This window comes from Erpetoichthys calabaricus, chromosome 3 (genome assembly GCF_900747795.2).
Source record: "Erpetoichthys calabaricus chromosome 3, fErpCal1.3, whole genome shotgun sequence".
Lineage (NCBI taxonomy): Eukaryota > Metazoa > Chordata > Cladistia > Polypteriformes > Polypteridae > Erpetoichthys > Erpetoichthys calabaricus.
Window position 1 is genome coordinate 120567166 of NC_041396.2, and position 24670 is coordinate 120591835.

General features: G+C 37.2%; 1 protein-coding gene across 1 annotated transcript in view; it reads left to right on the top strand.

Moving 5' to 3' along the window:
• LOC114648343 (EH domain-containing protein 3) overlaps positions 1-24670 on the top strand; it is a 90995-nt gene that overhangs the window by 20328 nt on the left and 45997 nt on the right. Inside the window, exon 2 of the mRNA XM_028797329.2 lies at positions 23287-23463. Coding sequence (XP_028653162.2) covers positions 23287-23463 — 177 coding nt within the window. The remainder of the gene's footprint in view (positions 1-23286; positions 23464-24670) is intronic.

Consider the following 24670-nt stretch of genomic DNA (forward strand, 5'->3'; position numbering starts at 1 on the left):
ACATTAGCTGGGTGCCGTACTTTTGTATGAATTGAATGATGAATGGATGTTAGTACCGTAATTATAATCCTTTTATGGGGATACCACTGATTGAGGATCTTTTAAATGGTTCCTGAGGTGATTCAGTACAGATTTTGTGAAGCTCTTGAAACAAACACAAAGAGCATATTGTAGCAGTACTACAAAGTAAAGGAATCCATTTCCCAACTGCCCTGTGAGTTTTGCCTTAATTGGATGACTGCAGAGTGCACAGGGGCTACTGGTGAGAAGAGGGGCCAGTGGGAACTTTAAAAGGATGCCAGCTAAACAGTAAAGGAAGTCAGTTTTTTGTGTTTCTGTTCACCTGTCTGTCTTGTCTACAATTCCACCTATGGAATATTGTTTCTTTCCTGGATCGTCATACTTGCAAGGATGTATGGGACTGTCTTATGCCTGCCTATTGTGTGTATAGTGTTGGATTGGTGATCGTGCGTCATCGAGGGAGCGCTTCCAAATCTCATCACCCCTCACTGCATCAGGACTACTGATAGGACTGTTTGATACATTACTTACAGAAAGCTGTTCCCTGGAGTGTCACTTTTTCCTACATTCCATTTCATCCATTACCACTGCATTTAGACTGTGTTAAGTACTTTGTCGCAAGTGTATATTATTAATGTTTATTATTGTGTTGATATTTGATATTGTCGTGGGGGAAAGGGAGAGCTATTTCTTGATTTGTTGTTTATTTGTTTGCTTTATTTTTTGTTTCATTTAATATACAGCTTTATTTATATACTGTTATTTCGTAAGTCGGGCCAAGGCTGCATGCATTCTTGCGGTCCCCACCAAACAAACAAACAAATTACCGACTCTATGACAGTTTGAATCTGACTCTGACCAGTGCTACCCTTATGTTCTATAGTGAGTTTTCAGTGTACTAATTGACGTATGGCAGTGGACTAATGCTAGAGAAGTATCTGTGCAATAGTCTATAATGTTTTAATAGCAGTGGACTAGACCTGAGAGTATTTACACACAACTTATATTTGCAATGGAGATCTGACCTGCCAACAGAAGAAAACACTCCATCAGAAACTAATGTAGTGGTATACCCTCATTTGAAAATCAGAAGATTTTTAAATCTATAAAAACTCACTGTACTGAGAATGCCATTAGGCTGACATTTTCATCATTCAGATTAATACCACCAACTAACAGTTAAACTGCTTTTGTGAGGAGACAAATAGTGGTTGCTTATCGATCCATGAAGTTTGAGGATTGGGAGGAGACCTATAATGGTTGCTTATCGATCCATGAAGAATGAGGAAAACAAAATGTAAAATCATAACATATGGAATCAAAGTGAATCTGATAGCTTCAGATGGAAAAAATACTTGATTGCTTTATGTATATGTCATTGCTTATCTTTCATGTTCGTTATCAAAGCACATTAAACTAGTGGAGAAGCAGAAAACTGACAACTTACTGGAGTGGTGAAGCAAAACTGAGTGAAAAATGTCCTCTTATAACACCCAACCCTTACCTGAACGTAGCACTGGAGCTGTAACCGTTCAAGAATGTGATAAAGTTTACAACGTTAACATGCAACGTACATAAATACTGAAAGTATTACATGTTATAGCTAACAGAATTACTGTATAAGGCTAACATTACAAAAAGCTTAATTCTCAAAGTACCTTTGTCTAACATTAACCTTAATTATCTATAGTGGGAAACTGGCTACCCCAAATTTAAAACAGACATTAACTTGGAAATCTTAAGCAAGGTTACAGGTGTTGAATAAAACCAGCACTAGGAAAGATAAATTATATGAATGTAACATTAGTTTTGATAAATGTTGTATAAATAAGTTATATCTCTCTTATCGTTTTTAACAGCACTGAGTGGAAAAGTAGTGGAGAACTGGTGAACTGCAGTGACGTGTGTTAAGCTTGAAGAAATGATTGAAACAATCACAACTTTTATATGAATTCATCCAGAGAATGAAAACGAACTTTGGAAGAACCTTATCAAATCTCAGCCACCTTAATTAAAAAAAAATAAAAATAAAAATACTGTGGTGCTCTGCGCTCCAGTCCTAATTTGGAATCCTGAGGTGGTTTCGTTGTGTGGTGGATACGAAAAGTGCTCCCAGTAAAGCCGTAACTTTTTTCGTGAAAGCCCGTTTCAGTCAATAAGTCTTAAAAACAGGTGTAAAGATATTGACAATAAGCTACGCAAACCCACCAAGACATGGAATCGTTTAAATCAAGTATCATTACATCTTCCTTTCTTAAAGAGAAGTAAGGCAGTACTTATAAGCTTAGTAATGTTATACATTTCAAATGCTACTTTGATAAACTTTATCACTTCAAACAACTGAACTATCCAGAACATTTCAGGCATACATCCAGCATTCAAACTATGTATAAAAAGCACAACTGTTAAAGGAATTCAGCATTTCTTAATTGAAAATGTTCCTTTAATCCTCAACATGTCTGAATGAGTCGTTCTGGTGGTTTTACTTGACGTTTTGATCTTCTGGTTAATTGTGTTTGCAGTTGAGATGTTCTTTCCTGATTTATACTTGTTTTCTTGTTAATATTTGTTTTGCTGGTGTTAGTGTTCTGAGTAGAGGTTATTGGTCCTTTAATGTCTCAACGGTTTCTTCTTAGAACAGCTACTATTACGCAATTCCGTCACATACTGGTCTATTGTTTCGCCGCTTTTCTGGAAACATGTAAAAAAACTTGTGCCGCTCAAACGTCACATTGCGCTTTGGGTTGCAGTACTCTTCGAATTTTTCAACTATTTTGTTCAATTTCATATTGTCTCCATCTTCTTCAAACTGAAAATTGTTATACACCTCTAGCGCCTCTTCGCCAATTGCATGTAGAAGCATAGATGCTTTCATTTTTTCACTTTTCCTATCTGCTTCAATTGCAGCAAGATACAACTCGAATCTCTGTTTAAATCTTTTCCAGTTTTCAGCTACATTTCCCTTTAACTGGAGATTTGGTGGGGGCTGTAATCCTTCCATATTTTTTTTTCTATTTTGCTAGAACGTCTTAGCGCTTTCTGACCACGTTTTTGGGTTACTCACAGACACGAGACTCATTCAAAAGCTGAACCTCTTCTTCACATTCCTCTTCCAATCCGCCACTTCTGACACCATGTAGTGATCTTGTTAGGTTCGTAGTTTAGTCAATACACAGGATTGAAAGATATAATAACTTTTTAATAGACAGACTTTAGAGACATTTACTGTACATGTTACTACTCGTTCTTTAGTTCACGCCCATTCTCCTACTTGCATCGGCATTCACAGGCATTACTAATCATTCTGTAAGTATCCCTTAATAGACCTTACTAATCAACTATCATTACAAAATCCAACGTGGTTTGTGCCCTTCAGAATGAAAACAGTTTGCATTTACTTTTTTAATAAAAGGCGAGCTTTTAAGCCTGAGAAATCACCCCGTAAATGCACACGTTTAATTGCACATGTGTTAATATGTATGCTTACACAGTATTAAACCCACCAAGACATGGAATCGTTTAAATCAAGGCGCTGCGCTACCTTCTTCCAGATCAGCCCCAAGGCGTTTCACGTGATTACGTAGGAGGCGTGATGACGCGATATGCGACTCCGCCCCCGTCCATTACAGTATATGGACAAAAAAGAGGTTCCAGTTATGACCGTTACGCTTTGAATTTCGAAATGAAACCTGCCTAACTTTTGTAAGTAAGCTGTAAGGAATGAGCCTGCCAAATTTCAGCCTTCCACCTACACTGGAAGTTGGAGAATTAGTGATGAGTCAGTCAGTCAGTCAGTGAGGGCTTTGCCTTTTATTAGTATAGATGCAGACTGATGCCACCTGGGTTAAAACTCTCTCCTACTACTACACCACTAATTTTATGTTTGTTAATATGAAATTGGGCATACACCAGTTGAAACTCCTTTCAGGTAGGAAGAACTTGATCACAATAAGTTGTCTTTTTGGGAGATGCAGATGGTCACACTTGATCAAATGTTACACGTTTTAATAAGCTTCAAATAAACAGACTTGTTGAGCACACTTCACGTTTGATTTATCACAGCTGTTCATAAAATTTTGAGTTTTCTTTACTTGACTGAATTAATGATTTTCATCATTGGGGTTTACAGTAATAGGGTCTTCTAGAGAATGTGTGGCTGATCATGAAAATGGGTAGAATGCCTCTTCTGTTTCATAGTTGGTATGCACTCCGCTCCAAAATTATAGAATGTCTGTACTGTTTTAATATGCAGATAGCCTCTGTGAGTTAAAATTTCTGAACATATTTCTGAACAAACAATTGTAGTTAATTGTAGATTAACTTCTTAAAAGAAAAATGGATTTTGGTACTGGGACAATCTGAGATCTCGGTGGTGCAGTGGTAGCGCTGCTGCCTTGCAGTAAGGAGACCTGGGTTTGCTTCCCGGGTCCTCCCTGCGTGGAGTTTGCATATTCTCCCCCGTGTCTGCGTGGGTTTCCTCTGAGTGCTCCGGTTTTCTCCCACAGTCCAAAGACATGCAGGTTAGGTGCAATGGCGATCCTCAATTGTCCCTAGTGTGTGTGTGTGTCCTGCGGTGGGCTCGCGAACTGCACGGGATTTGTTCCTGCCTTGTGCCCTGTGCTGGCTGGGATTGGTTCCAGCAGACCCCAGTGACCCTGTGTTAGGATATAGCGGGTTGGAAAATGACTGACTGACAATCTGAGATTAGATATTTCATGATGGGTTTCTAGAATTTGAATTATTGTAAAGTGTTCTGCAGATGTAATTTATTAATTATTGAATTTTGTTAAATCAATTACAGCGTTACTCAAAAGCTGAGCTTAGTCTTCCACTACTAGGTGTTTAATTTGCATTTTTTTGTCGGATCATGTTTCCATTATCTATAGAATACATTCTTTGATTTCTCTCTTTGGTAAACTGTGATCACATTTTCACTTTTAAAAGGGGTACATGTAAATTGATTCTCTCTTTCTCAACATTATTATAGTAGTGCAGTTTTCCACTAAAAAAAATTTTTTTTTCTACGAAAATATTCTTGGCTAAAGTCTAATATACCTGGAGCATTTACGGATCGATGAATGTTCAATAATCTTTGTTTTACCTGAAAAAAGGATGGGCTTGAATTATTGATAACCAATCCGTGGCATCCAGGTTGAATTCTATAAACAAAATAAGAAAATTGGCTAAACATAGTATGTCCTGTATTGGGTTTCTTCTCTCCAACAAGCAGTTAATGTTTTGAAAAAAAAAAAATTCTTTTGTGAGTATTAGCATATTGGGTGGAATTATTATTATGAAATGAATATAATATACATCTAGTATTTTAGTGTTTTTTTTTTTTTTTTGTATCCTATACTTTTTTGTTTCCAGACTATTTCAAGAGAAATTAGTTATTAAGGACTTTTTTGTGAAGTTCAGCGAACATGCCAGTTGCTTGATTTGCACTTAAGACAGTTTTACTTCTTAAGTAATGTAATATTGGGCATATTATACAATTATACAATGATGAATGTATAGTCATGTGGAGTAGAGAAAATGGCAAACAAATATATGAAGTGGCATCACATCTAAAGAGGGTTTACACAGAAAAATTTCTTCCAACAATCTAAAAATGAATCTGATAAAACTGTTCAATCATGTTACTGTATGTGGCATGAAAAGCTAGTTGAGCCTGGCATGAAATTTTTACATATGGGGATTTTTAAAGATTGTTTACTTCATGTGTCCATAAGGTGGTGTGGAGGAAAAAAAAAGGCAGATGAAGAGCCACACCTATGAATTATAGAGGAAGTTGAAAAGCTGATTGTCATAGTGGTTCATGCAGTTCTTTCACAGTTCTAGAAAAATGTGTTTGAATACAGTTCTGGTCTTAGTCTCTTCAAACTCCACAAAATGTATTGCTTTGTAGGCTTTCTCTTAAAATCTGCATTTAAGGTTTGTAACAACTCTAAACTGATCTACAGTAAATTTGTCCCACACCACCAATAGTTTACTGCCTTTCCATCCAATGATCTCTGTCCTACACACAAAGTTTTAGAAACAGACTTTACCTCTTCTCAACCTTGTTTTGGAAAAAGAAATAGGTTTAGGGGATGGATGTATTTTTTTCAAAGTCAGCCCAGAGCTACGGTATACAATTATATCTAGAAGTCTGAATTCAAAGCTAAATGGTTTACTTGCTATTTTGGCTACAAATAAAAAAAAATGTACTCAGTGACCTACCACTGATGCCTGTTTTGTGTATGCAGCCATAAACCACCACCAGTTAGCACTCCCACTATCTTTCACACACTTATTCCATTGAGTCCATCCAGTTTTTTTGAACGTGACTTACCCAAAGCCAAATGTTACTCTAGTAGCAGATACAAGCCCTGAACAATGTCTACATGGACTGTTTCCTTTTGAAGGATATGTTAACACACACAACCACATATACACTCTTATTTGGTCCAAATAACCTTACTGAGCAGCTTCGGAAGGTGGGAGTAAACTGGAGTCCTAGAAAGAACCCCTGGGGATAACATTTACTTTCCATCAAAAGTGGATTTTTCAGGATTTAAACCCAGGCTCATGGAGCCAGGGAATTCTAGCACTGGCCCCAAGTATTGCTATTATTAAATCCAATCTCTCTATTATAAAAGAAAATCTTGAGACAAGACTATTGCCAAGAGATTTTTTCAATTCCTGCCTTCCTCTCAACCATTTTCAACCACGCCCACGGTCCTTTCACCTCTCATTCATGTGAATGCTTTTGTCAGACAGAGTTCCTACACTTTCAGCCCATATGAGTTTTTGTGTGTTCCTTAATTTAAGTTCCCAATAAAAGAAGACTTATTATGTCCAAATCTTATTGAAATTTCATCCCGAAGGGTTATCAACAGAAGAAATGAGTACATGGGCAATCCTAGCACCGAGAAACGAAGTCAAACGAATTAATGTGAAAATTGTCAATTGGTTAAATGCATATCAATAGACTATGTTGAAACAGTTGGTGGTGATGGCGTAATTTATGTTTGAGTGATGGGCTATGCAATAGGACAAGATTAGTTGTATTCAGAATTGGTTGAACAATTCTGACAAGTAAAATTTTAACAGGCAGCAAGAAAGGTAATGTAGTACATCTTCCGCGGAGATCTTGATATGCCATACATATTAAAATGTTTACAGTTCCCCATTAGAATAGCTTTTGCTATGACAATTAACAAATCACAGGGACAAACATTCGAAAAAGTCGGTTTATTTATTAGAGAGAAAGAAACGATATTCATTAACGGGCAGTTATATGCTGTGTTATCATGATGCAAGTCCAAACATGGAATCAAAATTCAATGCGATATTGATGAAAAGTGAATTCAAAAAATTGTTTTTACTGAAGTTTTACGGTAAAAGTGTAAGTTTAAAAATATTTGTGTGTTAATTTCAAATCCAAACAGAATGAAAACGTATAACGCAACGAATACATCTAACGCAACATGAAACATAATTTTCTTTCAATTTATTAACGTTTTACTATTTTTTACTATGGTTAATTACTCGCTGTAATGTAAAATAAATCTATTAAGCATATGTAACAACTCCCAGGAAAATAACAATCTTAAATTGTACATCCACTTCCCCATACGTGAGCGGCAGATCCGCAAAGTGGCAAGCGCGTAGCACCCGCCTGGGGGTTGGCGAGTGAAGCGAGCTGGGGCCAGAGCCCCATAGTTTAATAAAAAAAAATGTATGTCCTGTTGCTATGTTACTGACATTTCACCAAATGGTACCTCATAAGCATTTGTAGTACTAAAATGCATTGCGTATATCATTCCAACAGATGGCACATCACAAACATTTGTAATAGTGTGTTGTATTACTGCAAATGTTTGTGTCGTACCATCTATTGAAATGACAAATGTGGTTACATGCATTACACAATACATTCCAATAGATGGTGCGCTGTGAACGCTAATACTGAGTTCTGTGTTGTTAACGTAGATTTCAAACAATCTTAGACAGGTAGCACAACTAGTTAAGAAAATAAAATAACAGTAGAAGCAAGCTGTTACATAGTCTCACAAACCAGATGTATAATAGCTTAAAGTAGGGGCAGTGATTGTGAATTGCAAAGAGCAGTTTTGCTCTCATTAATTTGGTCCAACAGACAGCAAGATTCTGATTATGATGAACCATCAACAGTTGAAAAGTCTACTAAAATAACCCTGTTAGACATATAATAGTATGTTGCATGTGCAGAGAGCACATTGTATGTACATTTTAAAAATAAACAGCCTTTTTTGTAACATTAAATTATACATTGGCATTCAGAGACATCAATGGACTAGTGTTAAACATGAAATAACATTGTTGCAGGTGCTACAGTGCATCCGGAAAGTATTCACAGCGCATCACTTTTTCCATATTTTGTTATGTTACAGCCTTATTCCAAAATGGATTAAATTCATTTTTTTCCTCAGAATTCTATACACAACACCCCATAATGACAACGTGAAAAAAGTTTACTTGAGGTTTTTGCAAATTTATTAAAAATAAAAAAATTGAGAAAGCACATGTACATAAGTATTCACAGCCTTTGCCGTGAAGCTCGAAATTGAGATCAGGTGCATCCTGTTTCCACTGATCATCTTTGAGATGTTTCTGCAGCTTAATTGGAGTCCACCTGTGGTAAATTCAGTTGACTGGACATGATTTGGAAAGGCACACACCTGTCTATATAAGGTCCCACAGTTGACAGTTCATGTCAGAGCACAAACCAAGCATGAAGTCAAAAGAATTGTCTGTAGACCTCCGAGACAGGATTGTCTTGAGGCACATATCTGGGGAAGGTTACAGAAAAATCTTTGCTGCTTTGAAGGTCCCAATGAGCACAGTGGCCTCCATCGTCCGTAAGTGGAAGAAGTTCGAAACCACCAGGACTCTTCCTAGAGCTGGCTTGCCATCTAAACTGAGCAATCGGGGGAGAAGGGCCTTATTCAGGGAGGTGACCAAGAACCCGATGGTCACTCTGTCAGAGCTCCAGAGGTCCTCTGTGGATAGAGGAGAACCTTCCAGAAGGACAACCATCTCTGCAGCAATCCACCAATCAGGCCTGTATGGTAGAGTGGCCAGACAGAAGCCACTCCTTAGTAAAGGGCACATGGCAGCCCGCCTGGAGTTTACCAAAAGGCACCTGAAGGACTCTCAGACCATGAGAAAGAAAATTCTCTGGTCTGATGAGACAAAGATTGAACTCTTTGGTGTGAATGCCAGGCGTCACGTTTGGAGGAAACCTGGCACCATCCTTACAGTGAAGCATGGTGGTGGCAGCATCGTGTTGTGGGGATGTTTTTCAGCTGCAGGAACTGGGAGACTAGTCAGGATAAAGGGAAAGATAACTGCAGCAATGTACAGAGACATCCTGGATGAAAACCTGCTCCAGAGCACTCTTGACCTCAGACTGGGGCGACGGTTCATCTTTCAGCAGGACAACGACCCTAAGCACACAGCCAAGATATCAAAGGAGTGGCTTCAGGACAACTCTGTGAATGTCCTTGAGTGGCCCAGCCAGAGCCCAGACTTGAATCCGATTGAACATCTCTGAAGAGATCTTAAAATGGCTGTGCACCGACGCTTCCCATCCAACCTGATGGAGCTTGAGAGGTGCTGCAAAGAGGAATGGGCGAAACTGGCCAAGGATAGGTGTGCCAAGCTTGTGGTATCATATTCAACAAGACTTGAGGCTGTAATTGCTGCCAAAGGTGCATCGACAAAGTATTGAGCAAAGGCTGTGAATATTTATGTACATGTGATTTCTCAGTTTTATTTTTAATAACTTTTCAAAAACCTCAAGTAAACTTTTTTCATGTTGTCATTATGAGGTGTTGTGTGCAGAATTCTGAGGAAAAAAATGATTTTAATCCATTTTGGAATAAGGCTGTAACATAACAAAAGGTGGGAAAAGTGATGCGCTGTGACTACTTTCTGGATGCACTGTACGTGTGCTCTCTGTTTGATCAGTTATAAGGATAGCGTAGGAGTCGATATAAGGTTGAAAGAATTGGCAGCTACATTCATTAAAAATATCAACAGCAAAATATGCATTTGAAGTAAATGATGTGTCACCCCCTTCAAAAAGGAATGCTGTTAACAGAGTTGATAAGCAATAGCTACAGGAGCAGCACTCTGCTGACATTAACAGTCATATTTGACTGGCAAGTAGAAGCATGCAGTTACAGTATGTACTTCTAAAAGCTAGTTATTAAAATATTAAATATTTTATTTATTCACTGGTCTTAAAGATTAGTTGTAAAATCTGTATATATACTTCTACTAATACAATATTTATAGCTTAAAAGAGTTTCTGTTTACAAGTAATATAACATAGTGTATTAGATACCTTTAGTAAGTATAGTTTGGCTCAAGTTACCAGCTTCATATGTTGTACATTTACTAATTGAAACATGCATTTTCCAGCAGTTTAATTTTTTGATGGAAGCATTGTAATGCACGGGCAATATGCATTTGAAATACAGAATTTTTTCTTTCTGTTTTTAATGCCTTATAAATTAGACGGTTGTCTTTCAGACAGGCATCTAGTTGCTAAAAAAGAAATATACCGTATTTTTCGCACCATAAGACACACTTTTTTCCCTCAAAAGAAGGTTGGAAATGTCTGTGTGTCTTATGGAGCGAATATTGCATCACAGACCATGATGTGTATTACCTGACAAAAGTCGACATCCAGGGGTAGAGGGCAACAAAACTCACTGTTACGTTACAGGCATTCCCTCTGTGCTTGGAGGAATGTTAGTCTCATTGACTTGGCATCTAATCCTTGCGTGTGCGTGAGTTGCGAAATGTAAACAAATGTAAACAAAGGCAGGATGGCATCGACATCTCACGAGGGAGCGAAGCGAGTGCAGAAAACAAATGTTTTGCGCATTATCACTGAGTCGGACTTTTGTTGAGAGTGATCAGGAGATCGAACAAGAGAGTGAGGAACTGGCATCAGCTGATCGGGACACTAGCCGATGTTGCCCCAGCTGAGCACATTCGTGCAGCCGATGCACCTATGGCAAGGTTCGTGTGGGAGGAATATCTAGACATTGATCCGTGGGAGCCAAACTGGCTACTGGACTTCACAAGACAGTATGGCTTGCTGTTGGACTCAACAGATTACCAGCCGCTGGACTACTTCAGGCTGTTCTTTCCTGAAGCTGCCTTTCAGCTACTGTCAGACGAGACAAACAGGCATGCAGAGCAATTTTTTGAATGGAGGGCTGTGCTTGCACCGCATTCTCGTTTTTCACGAGATGAAGGGCTTTGTGGCATTACAAATATAGATGGGACTAGACTGGCGATATAACTTCAGGGAGCATTGGTCCAAACGTGCGTGATGATAGGTACTAGTGCTGGGTGGTATACTGGTTCATACCAAAAACCGTTTTTTATTTTTTTTTATGATATGGATTTTTCTTATACCGCAACACCGGTTTAAATTGCCTAAACGATGTTCGGAACGTGGTGCAGCGGGAAACTGTTCAAGTGGGGACCTTTTTCATTGCTACACCGCTAAACACAGATTTGTTGCACTAGGGCACTTTTTCACTGCTACACCACCAAATAGTGGGCGGTAGCATAGGTATGCCGCGCGGTGAAAATGGACAGAGAGCTGAAAAAAAGCAGTCACATCTGTCGCCTGGAGATGCTTTAGTTTTAAAAGGTCAGATGTGTAAATACTGTTTCTATACTACTGGATAATACTGCAAGCCAAGTTGTACTTGTTTTATTTGTTTTCAATACAGTGTAATGTACCTGGGTACTGTGTAATAGTGTGATGACATTTTGACTTTATTCTCGACATTTCCACTTTAATCTTGACGCTTATGACGAGAATATATTCTTTTGACTTTATTCTTGTAATTTGTCATTAAAGTAGAACATCGCAAACTAAACTTCATCATAAAATGAATATTTAATTTACTAGATTTCCTCAAACCCCGTCATAAGTTATATAGCACATTAAATGCTTTGTGTTAAGTGATTCATTCAGAGAAGGGCGCAACTCTGAATGGATGGCATAATTAAACATGTATAAGTTCTGAACACTCCGTGGGCTAAGTTTATAACTAGTTTTAATTTCACAAAGACATTTATCGTGTGGTGATTGGTTATGTGGTTATGTGGTGAAAGAAAAAGGAAGGATAGGAACTGGGGTTTTGGTAGCCTACGTCAGATAGAGACAGCATGCATGCAATAAAGATAGCCTGCTCAGAAGAACATGCATTGAATTCTGTGTTCGTGTCTTTGACCAGCAGATCACAAACCCAACATTTACACAATATTTAAGTTAAACCTATGCGATAGCTATTCATACATCCAGTTTTTTGGAGCCTCGTCACACCTGCCATAAAGTTCTCTACACTGAACATACACCTGGGGACCCCTTACTGCAAGGGAGCAGCACTACCGCCTCACTACCGTGCATGTGTAATACCTGCTTTAATGCATTTCATCATGAAAATGATATCAAGTATTTATGTTAGCATTCTAAATTTTCAGAAAGCAGGAATGTCATGAAGTGAATGGATTCTGTATGGTGATCGCTTAAGAAGCGTAGTGATTAACCACTGGGTCGGGAAACGTAACACAAAGCATTTAATGTGCTGCATTAATTTATGATGGGGTAAATTAAGTAATTGATTAAACATTGATTTTAGGAAGAAGTTTAGTTTACGACATTCTACTTTAATTATGAAGTAAACTATGAGAATAAAGTGGAAATGTCGACTTTAATCTCAACATAAACGGCGAGAATAAAGTGGAAATGTCGACTTTAATCTCAACATAAATGGCGAGAATAAAGTGGAAATGTTGACTTTGTTCTCGACATATAGTTTGTTTTTTTCTTCCCAGTATAGCTTAGCTTGAAGCAAGGTCCATATTAATGCAGTTTGCCTAAATGATGGTTCAGCTGGTAAAGATGTCATTACCAAGTTGCACTTGTTGTATTTTATTTTAATTTGGTGAATACTGTGTAATGCACCTGGGCTTGAAGTCTTGAAGTAATAGTGCAACTATCAGTAATAATACTATTATTTATTTTATTGTTATTATTTATTTGTTTAAATATTATGCAGTTTAATGATGATAAAGTTGTTTAAAAAGTCACTTTAATTTGTCAGTGGACAGAGATTGTTAACATTAACAGAAAGTATAGTTGGTTTACAAAAAATATTTACTATTTATTCCTTTTCTAAGACATATTCGGTGCAATACAATTTTTGACAAGCACTTCTGGATATTTTACTAAGTCTAAATGCCTCTTTGTATGGTTGAAAATATGTTGTCAAAATTATAGTTTGTTTTTGCAAAATTTGTTCAATAAAAAGGTTCTATATTTTGACTGCATCTGTCATGCAATGTGATACCTTCTCCATTAGTGCCACCCCCTTGAAAACTATCACTTTATGGGGCAATGCAAAACTGTATTAATACTTGTGTGCACATTAAAATGTTTTTTTTTGTACAATGTACAATACTCTTGACAGTGGAATAGGTTATTCTTAGCCAGTAATTGCAGTGGAAAATGTGGTTAACATCCACTCATGATTGGGGAAAAAAATACCGTCGAATACCGTGAAACTGGGATAATTTAGAAAAATACCGTGATATAGAATTTTGGTCATACCGCCCACCCCTAATAGGTACGTGCTCCTGCAAAGTGATTGTGAGCAACTGAGCTTCATAAATTCTGACACTAACGATGAGGAGTTCTTGGGATTTCCATAAAACTAGAAGAGTGCTTGAATCTTAAAGTCTCTTCTTATTTGTTAATGACAGTGATAAAGTTTCTTAATACCGCTGTTGAATTTACATGGTTGAAGTATTATTCTGCTATATTTTATTAAACATATTAGTACACCATTTGGTTCAGAATATTTTTTTCTTGTTTTCCTCCTCTAAACCTAGGTGCGTCTAATGGCCAGGTGCGTCTTATGGAGCAAAAAATACGGTAACATGAATAATACCTATGAAAGTTTGAAAAATCAGATGTGGTTTAAAGTGGAGATATAGAGGCCAATGTTGCTGTAAAGCACAAAAGGAAAATTGTTATACAATTTTCAGCAAGCCATATGTTGACAAATATGCAGTTGTGGACCAAATTCAATACTAGATAAAATCCCCTCAAAATTTCATGCATCTAATATTAACCATTCAAAGGTTATGACTGATGGAAAATTGCTAAAAAAACAAGTGCTACTAAAAATAAATGACAAAGATAGGTGCCTTTTTAAAGCCTCCATATCTCAGAAACAAATGAGCATACAAGCTTAATATTTTGCACACTAGTTACTGGATATATTTATATTATTGTTAGTAAGTACTAAGCAAACTGGAGGTGGTTAGTGAGGAAATTTTCCAAAATTTGTTGATTTGACACTTGAGTTACTCAAAAACCTGTGCACATACGCACTGTTTTAAGTTGATCTGAGATTTATACAGAATAGAAACTTGCCGTGCCACTTAGTTTACGTATAGTTATATAATTTGTTTTTGTGTGTGCTTGTGAATGCTGTTTTTGTCTTTTGAGTATGAGCAAGATTTTGGCCTGGAATCTAAGCAAGTTTTATAAAACGAGGCTCCTGAATTCACCTCGGAAAGTCTTTGTTAAGTGCAATTATTAACAGTGAATGTTGGTGCTTGATGTGAACTGCTGTCTTTGCTCTGATGTACAGTACATGTGTGTTTGGTAAGAAAGAATATTGAGCACACATGTAGCATGCAATTAGCTGACAAGAATAAACCCTCATTATAGTCCTCTATCCATCCGTCTATCAATCTTCCTAACCTGCTTATCCAGGGCAGGTTTGCAGAGCAGCAAGCATTGGGCGCAAGGCAAGAAAAATTCCTGTACAGGGCTCTCATTCATTGTATGGCGAATGCACACACAACCCTGTATACTCTAGGGCCAATTTAGAATTGTCAGTCCTCTTACGTTTTAATCTGGATGAAATTTACTTCAGATGTTTTAGCATAGGCAGAGTGGTAGCACAGAACTGTCATTCCTACCTCACAGTGCTGTGATTTGCATGGAGTTTGCACATTATTCTATTATATTTAATGATTGATTGGTATCACAGAGTGTAAGTGAGTTTACTCATTCAAAAACATTTTCTGTTCTTTTATTGCCATATACTCAGCCAGAGAAACTCAACATGCATGAAAAAATTTGATGATTGGTTTGTGGTGCTTTAATTTGTTCTATCACACTCTCTGTATTTTTCATTTCCTGAATTTTTTATTTTTTCTTTATTGTGCATGGCATGCCACAGAAATTACGGTATGCTGGTAGTTTGGCTCAATCAAAAATATGAGGCTATTATTAAAAATACAGTGCAGTGTAATCTGTTCACTTCAGATGTACTGTTATTTGTACAAAGTACACTGAAACTCTTATGTGCTGTTTTTCAGTGCACTGCCACTTGTCATGAATCTCCCTGTGTAGGCTATATAAACAACTTAGAATGTAATTGGTGAAAAGTAAGTGCTGTTTAGGAAGAATTAATAATTTAATTTGAGGACACAACTGTTACAAGCCATGCAGGACATAACTAATGAAGAAACAGAATCACAGAGGCAAAGGTAGGATAATAAGCAGAATATAGTTGGGCAAAGGTGCAGTCATCATAACTCCACTCACAGTGTCCGATGCGAGCAGAGAAGCAAGCAAGAAACTTTAACTTCAGAAAATAGTACCAAGAATCTGTGATAAAATTAAGTTTATTTTTGTTGTCATAAGAATGCCACTGAAATGTGTAATGCATGTTTTCTGAAATCAGAACTTTTTGCTACTTCAAAGGGGGACCTGTTTGGTAAGGATTTTTTTCACAATAGGACCCTGGTACCCATTAGTTCCATTATAAAGCCACAAGTGCAGGCTAGACATTTTTTAACTTTATAAAAATATGCTTCACTTTAGAACACAATTTCATATAGAAAATTAAAATATACCCTGATTATGAAGAAATAAGTTACACTTGGAAAAAAAATACAACTACTCATTTAATTTTTATAGCTCTGGTGCAGGGGTGGGCAATGTCAGTCCTGGAGAGCCACAGTATGTGCAGGTTTTTGTTCCAACCCAGTTCCTTAACGAGAACTCAATTATGGCTGATGAAGCACACATTGTTTAAGTGACATTTTGATGCTTCATTTCAGTGGTCTCGCTTGTTAAGGTTCTCCAACCTTAAATGCTTATTTCAATCTTAAACTGCTGCATTCAGTGTTTTAATTGCTCCTTATTAGCAATAAGATGTAAAAGACAAAGCAGCCAGCAGTTCTCCAGCTAGCTTTTTTCCAATTACATCTGTGTATGTTCATCATGCACTGTTTGATTTAATAAAACACTTAATAGAAAAATGTGACAGACTGAAAATGATCTGTTTTAGGCTTCAAATCATTTGGATGATATCCTTGGAAAGGAAAAAAATCTACGATATAAGCGCCTTACATTGCACAGACTAACAAGCCATAAAATTAAATAAGGTCTGAGATTGGCAATGATTGGTTTCTAATTAAGCAATTGGGTTGGAATGAAAACCTGTAGCCACTGCGGCTCACCAGGACCGACATTGCCTACCCCTGCTCTGGTGGCATCTTACTAATATTATGGTTGCCTGGTCAGGTTTTTTAGGGAGCTCCATAACATTACAAATATAATTTTTTATAGTAAGCTGTATATTCTGTGTTAAAGTGTTGTCCTTTGTATTTTTAAAACTAAAATATTTTTTAAAAGATGTATTTTATTGTTTTTTAAATAAAATATTGTAAGCTTATTGTTAAGTACCGATTTAAAATCAATCTTTTTTTTTTCCACTAGTAAATGTATATGAAACTTTTATCCATAATACACATGGAATTTGAAAAAACGTTAAAACAGTATTAATAAGATTTTAAAAGATGCTGTGCAAGATTTCAAAGTTTAACAATAAAAAGTCTAATTTTGCTGTTAAGCTAACATTTCCATGTATTTCTTCATAAACTTTGATCTCTGTATGTTTTTTTTTTTTTGTTTGGGACAATCTGTTCTATAACAATCTGTATTGAACTGAAGCATATTCACTGTCCACTTTTGTATAAGGTGTGTCTAGTAATTAAAAGGATAAAATTAAAAGGTCTGAATCATTAAAGCAACTTCTTTTTTAACTTCATCAGAAGATGTCTGTTTCGGCATTCTTTTCTCAGTCACTGGCATAAGTTGCAGCATATTGACCCATTTTCTTCTATTCTAAATTCAAATTGACGATATACAGTATTTGTTTTTTCTCATTATGAACAGGAGTACCCGCAACATTCCTGGTTCTAGTCTTATTACTCTGCTCATTTTATTATGAAAGGCACTACAGATAGTCGTCAACTTACAACCAGAACCAAACTGACAAACCGGTCATTTGTGGATCTGGACATAAGACAGACCTGTATTTCTATTCAAACCTGACCATATGTATAGTACTGTGTAATAAGTCCCTTAAGTCATATTATTTGTTTTATGTCCTTTTTATCATCATTCTTAGCACAGTGTATAGATTTTTTATCATTTATTTTTTTATTTTGTTTTGTTTCATTATTACTGTTGCTTGTATGGGTGGCGAAACTTGTGTTATGTTATATGTCATAATGTTTTAACATTTCATCCTGTTAAGAATAAACATTAACAGGTTAAGGAGTTCAGTGTGATTTCATTACCCCACTACCCGTTTCGCACAAAGTGGCACATTGTGAGTCACAACGCAGAAGCTTCGGAGGTTAACTGAATTCAAAGCCAGAGTACAGCAGTACAGTGCGTGCATGGTTACAATGGAGTAACTTAGTCACATGCAATCGAATGCAGATAATAAACTGAGATTGAGATGAGTGAGTTGGGGCGTATGGTGCTGGCGTGGTGAAAATTGTTGTTTGCCCGTGAGACACTGCAACAGTTGTAAGTTGAATGGTCATAAGTCGATAACTACCTGCATTTTAGTTGTATCTCCTAAACTCTGCCTGACCTCTTCTTTTATGCAGTCCACCTTCTCGCAACTAAACTACATGTGTGCATCCTCAAGTCTCATAAAATTTTGCCTTGAAGATTCACTACAATGTAATCACTGTAATGCTTAGAAAAATACATAGCCTGAAAAATTGTCTTTTTTGAGATCAAAAAATTTGGTGACACACAAATGTAGTCATTTAGGGAGTAAATTGTCCAATTTCAATAAGTGATTGGTCATTTGGGCCTTTGCTACTAATAATGATACATTTTAAGTCAAGATGCACGTTTTTTGGTTAGTTTCTACTTGCATGAATTAAAACTGATATTGATAACTTTAGTATACAGTAATCTCTCCTCCATCGCGGGGGTTGCGTTCCAGAGTCACCCGCGAAATAAGAAAATCCGCGAAGTAGAAACCATATGTTTATATGGTTATTTTTATATTGTCATGCTTGGGTCACAGATTTGCACAGAAACACAGGAGGTTGTAGAGAGACAGGAACGTTATTCAAACACTGCAAACAAACATTTGTCTCTTTTTCAAAAGTTTAAACTGTGCTCCATGACAAGACAGAGATCACAGTTCCGTCTCACAATTAAAAGAATGCAAACATATCTTCCTCTTCAAAGGAGTGCCTGTCAGGAGCAGATCATGTCACAGAGATAGAGAGAGACAAAAGCAAACAAATCAATAGGGCTGTTTGCCTTTTAAGTATGCGAAGCACCGCGGCACAAAGCAGCTCACACCCCCTCCATCAGGAGCAGACAAAGAGAGAGAGAGTTTGTTTTTCAAGCAAAAATCAATACGTGCCCTTCAAGCTTTTAAGTATGCGAAGCACCGTGCAGCATGTCCTTCAGGAAGCAGCTGCACACAGAAGGTAGTAACGTCCCTATCGTCTAGGTGTGCGAACAGCCCCCCTGCTCACACCCCCCTACGTCAGCGCGAGAGAGAGAGAGAAAGTAAGTTGGGTAGCTTCTCAGCCATCTGCCAAAAGCGTCCCTTGTATGAAATCAACTGGGCAAACCAACTGAGGAAGCATGTACCAGAAATTAAAAGACCCATTGTCCGCAGAAACCCGCGAAGCAGCGAAAAATCCACGATGTATATTTAAATATGCTTACATATAAAATCCGCGATGGAGTGAAGCCGCGAAAGGCGAAGTGCGATATAGCGAGGGATCACTGTAGTGCTCATTTCAGCTGATTGCAAACAATCTACAATGTATACTCCCATGTTTTTCTGGTTGCACAGTGGACAATTGCTTGTCCACTTTATAGCTTTGTTTATTTTGTAATTTTTAGATTGTACTAGTAGTTACTCCTCCATAAATAGCTCAACTGGTGAATTACATTTAAGAACAGTTACCTGCATAATTAAAAATATTTTGTTAGTAAGCAGTTTGTGAAGAAGAAAATTAAGTGTGACATTGTCATTTGTTATTGTCATAGTCATTTAGTTGATATGAAATATAATTTTCTGCACCACTTATGAAATGCTACTAGGCTAATTACCATTAAATATATTAAAATACTAGGGGGCTTCGCACCCTGCTCGCTTTGCTCGCTAATCCCTGTGTTTGGTTTTCCGGATACACACTTTTAAGATTTTTTTTTCTTTGAATTGTTGCTATTTCATTAGTTTCACTTTTATTTCAGAACTTCTGTAAAAAACAATATTTGGAATCTTTGGAGTCCCAATATGCTGAATCTTTTAAATGAGGTCAGTGAGATATGTGTTTAATGACTTTGTACCATAATTCAGGACAGGTTTCTCTGTTTGGAATTTTAGCACAGACAAAACGATCTACATCATCAGCAGTTAATAATTTTTTTTGCAAAGTAACCAATAAATGCATTTGAGGTAAACCACGTTTTTGAAATTCTCTGACTTAAACTTCAAAGCCTTACAATATTTACATACTTCTGACATATCACCTATGGCCATATATTCAATCTCTATTTGCCTTTTCGTTATTTCTCTGAGTAATAATTTCTCTTTTTTTGCACTACCGCGATGTTTACTGTCTTTGTTTTGACACTGTCGTTTTTTTTTCTGCTTTCATATTCTGTATCTTGCTCAGCATGTGTGTCGCACCTACGTTTGGTTTTTTTTTTTTTTTGAGTCTTTTGAATTCCAGTTTTTGTTATCTCTAATCTGCTCTGCATGTGTTTAGCCCCCTTGTTTTTTAACCTCTTTATGACATTTTACTTTGTTTTCTACTCTGTTTAATTTCTGACCTCGCTTTGTTCTGCATTTTTTTCAATGACATCTGGTCCATGGTGATTATTTTCCCTTTTTCGAGTAATAATTTCCATTTGTTTGCGCTACTGCGATTTTTTTCTTTTTTTTTTTTATACTTTCTAATTTTCATATTCTTTAACTTTCTCCACATGTGTATCGCTCCATATTTTTTTTTTTTTTTTTTGAGCCTTTCGAATTCCACTGCTTTCATAATCTCTAACCTGCTCTGCATGTGTATAGCGCCAACTTTGTGAACGTCTTTATGAAGTTCTATTTTGTCTTTTACTCTCTGTCTTTTAATTCTGAGCCCAATTGGACGTGCTTTATTCAGTTCCACTTGTTCCGGGCTAATAATTACTTTCATTATTTTCTGAATTTGCACCTAGATTATTTTTTTTTTTTTTTTTTGCTCTTTTTTCTCTCCAGCGCTTTTGAGTCTCTTTTTTTCTCCGCGCTGCTTTCTTCTTCGCTTAGTCGTCGACGTTTCATTTATAACGTATTGTCCTTATACACTTTATATGCGCTCTGTGCGTGCTCAAATTCTTTAGACAACTGAATGTTTTGCTGCCCGTGGTCTTATTTAATATTGGTTGTAAGTAGGGTGTGTTTTGCAAGAATCTCATGTTCTACGTCATCGTGAGACGGTCTTGGGTCAATCTCTTTGCACAAAGTCTCATGTTTAAGGTCCCTGCGAGACGCTCCATGGCCATTCTCTTTCGTCTCGCGGGTCTTTTAAGTGTCTTCCGTGATCTTAACGTGAAGATCACATCTCGTCTCCTGTCTTCCTCTCCCAGGATTTTTATAACAGAGAGATGATAAGCTTCCCAACAACCAATGAAATATCACTATGGTGATTTTTAGAAGTAATGCTTTCACGAGTACTCCCACAATGGCATTGCCCCTTGCTCACTTCACTTAACAAACCCACCCCTACCCCACCTGGCCTACGCTACGCACCAGCCGCTGTGCATCTCTGCTGCTCGCGTATGTGGATTTCACTTTCACCAAACAACAAATGTTTTAATTCTCGCGGATACGCTTCTTCATTGGGAAGAAACGCTACTTTTCCCTGGTGGCAACACAAATTGGATGATCTACAAGTCTCCGACTTAGTTTAAATCTGAACAATATATTCAATCTCTTTTCGCTGTTCTGTTGTTTCACCGAGTAATAATTTCCGTTTATTTGTGGTGAAAAGTCAAGCAAAATGACACCTTTTATTGGCTAACTAAAAAGATTACAATATGCAAGACTTTCAAATTTTAGTACTTTCATTATCTCTAACCTGCTAATGCATGTGTAATGCACCGTTTTATAATTCTTTACGACATTCTACTTTGTTATCTACTCTTTTTCTTTTATTTCCGGCCCCGGGTGTGGTTAAATCTCTTGGAATAAAGTCTCGTCTCGCTGGACGTGAAAGTATCTCTCTGAAAATGTCATGTCTTTTCCCAGGATTTTTTTTTTATTATAATAGAGAGATGTTGAATTACTGGCACACAAGGAACATTAGGTCTATTGTAAATAACTAATTTCAGAATGCTTACCTTGGCAGCTGGAATTAACTTCTGTAGTGATTTAGATATATATTTTTTTATATTGATTTCCATTAATATGTATATCCTTAATATGATATATGTTTAGAATTTGAGTCATGGCATTTGTAAATTGTGTTACTGTTTTATGTGATTTTTTTTTTTTTAAATTCTCCATTAAAGCTATTTATAAATTTCTGGCTACTTTCGGTTTTTTTCTTGCTGAAATAGTTGCAGCTAGATCTGGGGATCATTTCACTTCAAGATTGCCCTATTTATCCATTTGCTGCCAGCCCATGGATACATTTTGTTAACTGAAAACTCAGTCATCTTTTAGTGCCATAGCAGAAGAATATATAGCAAGATTAACAAAGATCTTTCACAAGACTTTATGGAAACGAGTAAATGAGTGAAGTTAAGTTATCTGCCAGAGATGAAACAGGGGCTTGACCACAATTTAACGATAACGCCGTCAAGCCACTGAAACTCCTGCTTTTTAACATTAATTTTACTGTATCCAGTTAACCAAGGGATTGCTATGTCATGTTTGTAGGATCTCCATGTGTTCTTTTGTTTCATCTGATACCCCAGGAATGTTAGATTAATTCATGTGGATATACGTTTTAAAAACCACTAAATGCAATTCCATGCCACTGAGGACTTAAGTCTACCAAGAGACAACTAGTGCAGGGCAACGAACCTTAGTCACAGACATGCCTGATCTGTGACTGTGGGTGTATGCATATATACCCATAGTCACCCATGCAGGGTCAGCATAACGTTGCTAGCTATTTAAGTGTGTATGATTTTTAGATGTGGGAGGAAAACTGAACTACCTGGAGAAAAAATTGTACTGACATGTGGAAAAGAAAATGCAAACAATATAGATGACCAAGCAGGGATTCAGACCAAGCAGGGATTCAAACAAAGTCTCCTGGATCTGTAAGGAAGCAGTGCTTACCACTGCACCATTTGCCACTTGATTTAAATGCTGTATCATGTGTTCCCGCAGGTTCTCATTCTTGAATACTGCATTTTGTTTAAAGATCTGAGACAAATCATTGTGTAAAATTTGCAAAAACAGTAGAAGGGGGGGTGAAACACTTTTCACAGCACTGTATTAGTGAGGTGGTAGAGAGCTTGCATTTACTGAAAAAGTGGTGTACGTAAGGTTAGTTTGTGACTCACAAATTGCTTTAAGTTATAAAAAAAAAAAACTGCAATATACAAAATCCTTTTTGGAGGATGGCATAAAATAAGACATTGTGATGTTTGACCTTCCATTTAATTCCTAACTAATTTGATTCCTAATTATTTTGTCTTACTTGAAAACCTTGGATTCTCACTTTTTCAATGCTAAAAATCAAACAAAATGTTGGATAACATATTATATATAAACATTTTTTTTTTCTTTTTAACCTGAAGTTTTTCCATGTTTTTTGCTAATCTGAAAGAAAATATATTTCTTTGACCAGGTACTTACTGGAGCAAGATTTTCCTGGTATGCGAATTGGACCAGAACCTACAACTGATTCCTTTATTGCAGTAATGCATGGGGATGTAGAAGGAGTAATCCCTGGCAATGCTTTGGTTGTGGATCCCAAAAAGCCTTTCAGGAAGCTAAATGCTTTTGGAAATGCATTTCTGAACAGGTCAGTTTTACCTCTTCTTTTAACTTAAAATCAAATATACCTTTTTTAGCTTTAAGTAAAATAAGTTTTAAGGTATATGGATATAAGTATTTTGTTCATGGGCTTTTTATGGATATTTATACTCTGAGCCCTTTGTACATGTCCTTATCAAAAAATAATTATTACCGTAGCAAAACTGGCACATAGAATTTAAGTAAAACAACACAAATATACAATAAAAAACAGTAATCATAATTCATCAACTGCTCCCAAATAGACAGTTTAACAAAAGCACACACTTTGGTATATTCATCAAGAAGCATGGTGAATTGCTTGCATTCTAAAGTGACTTTAGCTGTAGGTGGAAGCCACATTTTATTTATGGTGCCAAGCAGAGTTAAATTGCAGTGCAGCAGTCTATTAGCCAGCAAAAGCGCTGTGAAGAAGCCGTCTGTTGTTAAGTTTCTGCCTTTGTCCAGTCTGATAGCAGTCATGGGACATTGTATCTTTGATTCCCGGTACAACAAATAATTCTGAGCAAGTATCAACCGCAGTACCAACTGGGGTCATCGCTGCTTTTGTGAAAAGAATGGAGATAAACGGCATCAGCTCAGAGAGTGAGAGGCAAGTTTGTTTTACCACGTGAACGTCATTGAGAGAATAAAGTCAAGTCAAGTTGGGGAGCATGCACTGCATTGCCGCACCCACTACACATCAAAACAGCTTGTGATCCCGGTTGGCAACCCCCCAGGCAGACACGCGGTCCAGTCCTACCCTCCGGAAATGACTCTCTATCTGCCGCAGCCAGGTGTTACGTGGGCGACCCCTTGACCTGGTCTAGCCACTTGGGTCCCCAACAATGAGGATCTTATGAGCCGGACCACCCTCTGGGAAACGCGCCACATGGCCGTAGTGCCGTAACTGACACTCCCTCACAATGCAGGTAATGTGCCTCATTCAGGACTCCATGAGCAACCGCTCATTCAACACAAAGTCAAACCAACGGTACCCAAGGATTTTCCGGAGAGACACAGTACCAAAGGAGTCCAGTCTTCATCTCAGGTCACTGGATAGCATCCATGTCTAACAACCATATAGTAAGACAGGAAGCACCAGGACTCTAAAGACTTGGACCTTCATCCTTTTGCATAGATACCACACACACCCTTTTCAGCGACCTTATGACACCCCCATGCCCTCCCAATCCGCCTACTGACTTCACAGGAAG